The following is a 7197-nucleotide window of genomic DNA, read 5'->3' on the forward strand; positions in this document are numbered from 1 at the left end:
GGACTGGTGCAATTCACAAAATAGATGGCATCATGAGGTAGAAAAATGATGTATATATATTGAAGCAACATCAAGAAATCAGTCAGGAAGTTAAAGCTTGGTCACAAATGGGTCTTCCAAATGGACAATGGCCCCAAGTATACTTCCAAAGTTGTGGCAAAACGGCTTAAGGACAACAAAGTCAAGGTATTGGACTGGCCATCACAAATCCCTAACCGCAATCCTGTAGACAATTTGTGGGCAGAACTGAAAAAGCATGTGCGAGCAAGGAGGCCTACAAACCTGACTCAGTTACACCAGCTCTGTCAGGAGGAATGGGCCAAAATTCACCCAACTTATTGTCGGAAGCTTGTGGAAGGCTACCCGAAACGTTTGACCCAAGTTAAACAATTTAAAGGCAATGCTACCAAATACTAATTGAGTGTACGTAAACTTCTGACCCACTGAGAATGTGATGAAAGAAATAAAGGCTGAAATAAATCACTATTATTCAGACATTTCACATTCTTAAAATAAAGTGGTGATCCTAACTGACCTAAGACAGGGAATTTATAATAGGATTAAATGTCAGGAATTGTGAAAAACTGAGTTTAAATGTATTTGGCTAAGGTGTATGTAAACTTCCGACTTCAACTGTATAGGGAAGGTAATCAGGGAAGTGATGGAGTCCAGGTGAGTTTTACCAGGGAGAGGAATGAACCAAGGTCCGCGTAATGTTGGTGACAGGTGTGCGCCATAACCAGCAGCCTGGTGACCTAGAGGCCGGAGAGGAGCACACGTGACAGTACCCCCTCCCCGACGCAGTTGGCTCCAGCCGCAGGACGCCAACCAAAGGGACAATCCAGAGGATCAGGAGCGAACCGGTCACCCCTGCTGATGCTTGGGATCCTGACCGGCTGAGGCAGGGGAGCCTGTAGGGGCTCCCGGACCGGACGTCATTCCCACCACCAACAAAAATGTAATAAATATACACACACACACACACACACACACACACACTACATTTTAAAAACACTCCCTGATGCTTCCCTTAGGTGAGGCATCATTCTGTAACGATGTGCGCTGAGAGTCGGGGAGCAAGTTCAAGGAGTGCGTGTTATAATAAATAAACTTAACATAATACAAACCTAGAACACACGAACAACACACAGACATGACTCAGAAACAGAAACTTGGGGAAGAAACCGAAGGGAGTGACATATATAGGGAAGGTAATCAGGGAAGTGATGGAGTCCAGGTGAGTTTGATGACACGCAGGTGCGCATTATGATGGTGACAGGTGTGCGCCATGACGAGCAGCCTGGTGACCTAGAGGCCGGAGAGGGATCACACGTGACACCCTCATACCCTCATGGACACTTAATCATCCCCAGCTTTCAATTGGTTCTTTCTTCTCTCTGGTAACTATTCCCAAGGTCATTGCTGTAAATTAGAATGTGTTCTCAGTCAACTTACCAGGTTGAATAAATAAAATAAAACAACATCATCAGTGTCTAGACTAATAGATTTTCATAAGTGAACATATCATTATAAATACAGCACACTAGACTATAGGCAAAATATGTGTTTTATTTCTAAAATCTATGCAAAATAGTAAGAATTAATCATGTTAAAATATATAGTGTTATTTACACTGGAATCGTATTATCATGATCATGATTCAGTGCATTGATTAGCATACAGAAATGGGTTATATGTCTTATATCAGCTGAGCGAAGTGCTGTGATTGGATAAACACAGATATTTGAATACTGAATGTAAAGTGTAAAGGGTAAAACGTTTTAACGGCAGTATAGGCTTTGACACTTTGGTAGACATCATATTGTGGTGTGTGAAACAGGCTACCAGTCTTTTACATGAATATTCCACTGCTTCTTGTCCAAACTGAATAATGAATGTGTATGGTGTAAGATAGGCAGATATGTGCTATGTATGTTATAGGCAATTGGGCTTTGACATTTCGGTGATAAGACAGATCGCAGTGGGGTGTAGACTGTATTATACTGACTCTGTTTTAAAAATCTTTCATTGAGAGTATTTTAACTTTTTGTATTGTTTGTTGGTTTGGCAATGCCACTGTCAGCCAGAGAAATATGCTGAGAAGGATTATCACCACAGCAAGCAAGGTACTTGGAGTCAAACAGACAGGCCTGGATGAGATCTTTAACCTGTCTGGGAACGGGGTTCTGCTAGCGGACAGCCAACAGCCAATGAAATTGCAGGGCGCAAAATTCAATCAACAGAAATCTCATAATTCAAATTTCTCAAACATACAAGTATTAGACAACATTTTAAAGATAAACTTCTCGTTAATCCAACCACAGTGTCCGATTTCAAAAAGGCTTTTCGGCGAAAGCACAACATATCATTATGTTAGGTCAGCAACTAGTCACCGAAAGCATATAGCCATTTTCCAACCAAAGAGAGGAGTCACAAAAAGCAGAAATAAAATTAATCACTAACCTTTGATATTATTTATCAGACGACACTCCCGGGACAACATGTTACACAATACATGTATGTTTTGTTCGATCAAGTTCATATTTATATCCAAAAACCTTCGTTTACATTTGGCTTTGCCTCCAAAACATCCTGTGAATTTGCACAGAGCCTCATCAATTTACAGAAATACTCATAATAAACTTTGATAAAAGATATTATGCACAGTATTATGCACAGAATTATAGATATACTTCTCCTTAATGCAACCGCTTGTCAGATTTCAAAAAAGCTTTACGGAAAAAGCAAACCATGCAATAATCTGAGTACGGCGCTCAGAGACCAAAACAAGCCAAACATATACCCGCCATGTTGCGGAATCAACAGAAGTCAGAAATAGCATTATAAATATTCACTTACCTATGATGATCTTCATTATAATGCACTCCCAGGAATCCCAGTTCCACAATAAATGTTTGTTTAGTTCGATAAAGTCCATAATTTATGTCCAAATATCTCCTTGTTGTTCGCGCCTTGAGTTCACAAATCCAAATTCATGATGCGCGATCACTAGGTCCAGATGAAAAGTAAAAAAGTTCCGTTACAGTCCGTAGAAACATGTCAAACGATGTATAGAATCAATCTTTAGGATGTTTTTAACATAAATCTTCAATAATGTTCCAACCGGAGAATTCCTTTGTCTTTAGAATGCCAGACCTCTGACTCATTCAGCTCTCATTCGCCCCCACTTCACAGTAGAAGCCTCAAACAAGGTTCTAAAGACTGTTGACATCTAGTGGAAGCCTTAGGAAGTGCAATATGACCCCATAGACACTGTATATTCGATAGGCGATGAGTTGAAAAACTACAAAGCTCAGATTTCCCACTTCCTGGTTGGATTTTTCTCAGGTTTTCGCCTGCCATATGAGTTCTGTTATACTCACAGACATCATTCAAACAGTTTTAGAAACTTCAGAGTGTTTTCTATCCAAATATAGTAATGCTATGCATATATTAGCAACTGGGCCTGAGTAGCAGGCAGTTTACTCTGGGCATGCTTTCATCCAAACGTGAAAATGCTGCCCCCTGTCYYAAACAGGTTTTAAGGTCAGGGCCCTCTGCAAGGCTCACAATATCATTTTAGACCCAAGCCAGCCTCTGTTCCCGGACTTTGAAATACTCCCCTCTGGGCGCAGGTATAGGGCACCCCTCAGCAGGAAAAACAGAACCAGACAATAATTTGTGCCAGGTGTGATATCCCTCCTAAATAGCTCGGGCTAATTTTCCTATCGACTCAGTAAGGCCAGCAGGCTAGTCTTTATTATTTATATATATATATATTTTAAACATTTTATTGGTATGTAACTGTTATGAAAGTTGTATTGTCAATTTTGTTTTTTATTTAAATGCCACTTTAAACGTGTACATGACACTGCAACAAAATTTCCCCATGGGGACAATAAAGTCAGTAAGTAAGTAAGTGTGTACCAGTTGTCTACATGAGTATCTTCCTCTGCTTCTTGGACAGGCTGCTGGGTGAGTTCAGAGCCTCCGGGTGAAGGGTCTGGTTCCTGGTTCTCCTGATCACCAGGGAGACTCGCACCACCAGGAGCACACAGGAAATCACCAAGAGCACAACTGGAAGTGACAGAAGACACAGAGTGAATTATTATACATCATTTACATTTACACTGAGTATACCAGGTGTCGTTGACTTTGCACTTGGTAATAGATCTCTAGTCTGAGAGATGCCGACTACTCACCCATGAAGATAGCGTTAGCGCTTGGTGCTGCAGGGTTGTAGTGCTTGGTCACGTTTCCAACCAGAGCAATGATCACCACAGGGTAAATAGTCAGGATGTACCTCACATGTTGATACAGCAGGAAGTTCTCAATACCAAACCTACAATGAAAACACATCACAATTACATTGAGAGTATGTGGCTGTGTGCACAAATGTGCCGAGAGGTCCAATTTAGTAACATCTGGATAATGAACAAATTAAAGATATGCCTAAAGTAAGTGAGATTGGATCATATGTCCAAAACTGTAATATAAAAAGTGATGAGCCTGATTCTCATAAGAGAGAACATTTGTAAAACTGAGCTTACCATCCGATCACCTCCACCAGTAGGATGCAGAGAGACACGGTGGCTGCAGTGTTCTTTGCCACTCCAGAGAGGTCCAACACCAGAGTGAAGTTGATCAAAGTGGCGATGGTTGTCCACGTGCTATACAGCGCAATGCCATTTTGCACCTAAGAGTTAAGAAACGATACCTGTAGTATGACTGTAGAATTGTGGGATTCCTCATAAGAGGACAAATGAAGGATAGAGGAACTGAAAGTGGATTACCTACAATAACTATTGAAACCACAGCACAATATAATTACTGTAAAGTAAAATGCACTAGGATGGCCAGGCTCCAGATCTGAATGTGCTTTAGCCAACTCGTCTCAATATACATTTTGCCATTCAATTAAATGGCGTGCATGAATCCTATGAAAAACAATACTCTGACTGGAGTTGGCTAAAGCACATCTGGGACCAGGCTACAATCATAATGCTGGCGTGAGATTATCGAACAACTAACTCGATTAACCCTCAAATTAAACTCACCAGCAACCGAATGCACCAGAGGTCCCTGGGATGGTTCTGGCTGAGCCAGGCTCCGTAAACACTCAGCCCATAGCAGGAGAAGAAGACCATGGAGTAGTTGGTGACAGCAATGGTCGCCATTACAATCAATGCCGCAGTCACCTGCCTGTCAGGAACAGTAAAAAAAAGACCACTCTATTTGATCGGCAAGTTACCTCTGTGTTTTGAGCTGACAATCTACATGCCTGGTAATTATCATAGCATGATAGAGACCCAGAGCAATATGATGAATATCAATGGGTCTATCTATACCTTATGTAGTAACAACATTGTAAAGCAAAGGAGTTGGGGGAAATGCTAGGCCTATGTGGTTCAACTTGTCTCAATGTTCTATACGGACTGGCAGAGGCCCACAGTGTGGGCACTGTTGTACGGTTACAGTAAGTGGAGAGATGCTGCAATTTTGCATCCACCCATCCACTTAGATCAGGCTAGTCAGGAAACAGGAACAGTACATGATTCCCCCATGGCTGATAATGACATTGGATCTCATTGGTTTAGGTGTTAAAAGACTGTTACGCACTCTTGATCCCATAGGAGCAGCCAGGTCATGTTGAGGGCCATGTTAACTATCCAGGACAGGTAGAAACCGTACAGTAGCACAGAGAGGGTCCAGCTCCTGAGGAATAGAAGAAGAAAGAAGTTGGTGTCAGAAGAACACACATTCTACTGTAGCTACCAACATCAAAACCATTTCAATACCTACATAATAATACAATGTTCATTTCTAATAAATGAATTACTGCATTTCATTGTCTACATGTTGACACTACAGTAGGATGGTGGCCTAAAATATGGAATAGAATAGATTACAGTACAATACAATAGAATAGTAGGCAGATGGATGGCTGCATGGTTGGATTAGGCAGGCCAATAGTTTTGTGTCAGTACCCTCTGTAGATCAAGGAGATGATATACATGACCATGAGGGTCAGCCAGGTGTAGATAAGCCCCCAGATGGAGAAGGTCCATCCGGCCGGAGTTATGTCAGTCTCATACTTCCTGGAGATGTTCCCTGTACTCCAGTGGAATGGTCCTACGAGAGAAAGTGTAGCAAAACAAGTACATTGTAACAGATGCGAAACTACAGTAGATGTTTTTGTGTCAGTAAGTTATGTTTTCTGAAGAACAGGACTTCCTCCCTAAGTTTATGTCATGCTTGGGGGACTTCTGCTTTTACATTTGTGCCTCTACTTCCAATGTAATTACTTAATATTACCATATTAACGGAATAATGACATTGGTATCATTGCCCAACATTTTTTGTTTCTTGCCCAAACATTTACGAGAAGAAAGTTAGTTGCAGCACAAGATAGCACTTTATTACACACTGAGTTCAAAGTTACATGATAAACTCACTCACCCTTTCCAGCTCCTGCCATGGCATTTATTGCCAAAGCAGAAATGTAGATCAGCACAGACAGTGTAATGACCACAATACGAGGAAGGCTTCTGTCCTCCATTGTACCTATCTCACTTCAACAGCTCAAATGTAGGCCTGTCTAGATAACTTGGCTGTCCAGTCGATAGTTGAGTATGTGTTAAGAGAATTATGTTCTCAATGTTCTTAAACTGAACTTTAATTCATCTACTCAGTCTGCAACCCAGAGTTTGTAAGGTTCTGGTTTAAATGAAGCAGATGGAGACCAAGCTTTCAAGAGTCAGATTCTTTAATCACGAGAGCTCTGAATATTATACAATGCGCATAGCCTTTTATACCTCACACATTTCATTATGACATACACTTTATAAATGCCACTCCTCTCATCTAACTCTGTCACAATGTTCAACTTTGATAGCTTCTTCTGTCTAACCGGGTTCCTCTATCAACATGTCTGCAACTGACAAGTCGAGCTCAAAACAGGAAGCCTTACTTCTCTTCTCGGAGCACAGTCTAGTCTATAATGTCAGAGTAATAGACCAAATAGTTTCCTGTAAATCCACACAGACATGTTCCATCCTATAATTGTCAATATTTCTCTAACCTACTTTGAAACACACACACACATGTTAAATGTCCCCTTCTATTATTTGGCATTAACTCAATAAACGAAGTCTTCTCCAAATGGTCATTGCTTATCATATTCTGCAACATGTTTCT

General features: G+C 41.0%; 1 protein-coding gene across 2 annotated transcripts; it reads right to left on the minus strand.

Annotated features, from left to right (window-relative positions):
- Nucleotides 1-1335: 1335 nt before the first annotated feature.
- LOC111957121 (uncharacterized) lies at nucleotides 1336-6783 on the minus strand. 2 transcript variants are annotated; one of them, XM_070436719.1, is made up of 8 exons: nucleotides 6460-6783; nucleotides 5988-6132; nucleotides 5620-5715; nucleotides 5058-5202; nucleotides 4551-4696; nucleotides 4203-4342; nucleotides 3928-4077; nucleotides 1336-1422 (listed from the first exon to the last, which is right to left on the minus strand). In XM_070436719.1, the coding sequence occupies exons 1-7, from the start codon at nucleotides 6557-6559 to the stop codon at nucleotides 3935-3937; spliced, it is 915 nt and encodes a 304-aa protein (XP_070292820.1). In that variant the 5' UTR covers nucleotides 6560-6783; the 3' UTR covers nucleotides 1336-1422; nucleotides 3928-3934. The 2 variants fall into 2 exon arrangements, with proteins under 2 accessions (XP_070292820.1, XP_023833622.1); XM_023977854.2 differs by lacking the exon at nucleotides 1336-1422 and having other exon boundaries at nucleotides 3848-4077.
- Nucleotides 6784-7197: the final 414 nt, after the last annotated feature.

The sequence above is a fragment of the Salvelinus sp. IW2-2015 genome, linkage group LG32, assembly GCF_002910315.2.
Source record: "Salvelinus sp. IW2-2015 linkage group LG32, ASM291031v2, whole genome shotgun sequence".
NCBI classification, from domain to species: Eukaryota; Metazoa; Chordata; class Actinopteri; order Salmoniformes; family Salmonidae; genus Salvelinus; species Salvelinus sp. IW2-2015.

Coding starts and splice junctions, on each gene's coding strand:
- LOC111957121 (XM_070436719.1), bottom strand. CDS start 6,559: ATGGAGGACAGAAGCCTTCCTCGTATTGTGGTCATTACACTGTCTGTG. Junction 4,697..5,057: donor TCTGGTGCATTCGGTTGCTG/GTGAGTTTAATT, acceptor CTTAACTCTTAG/GTGCAAAATGGCATTGCGCT. Junction 4,343..4,550: donor CTGGTGGAGGTGATCGGATG/GTAAGCTCAGTT, acceptor TTTTCATTGTAG/GTTTGGTATTGAGAACTTCC.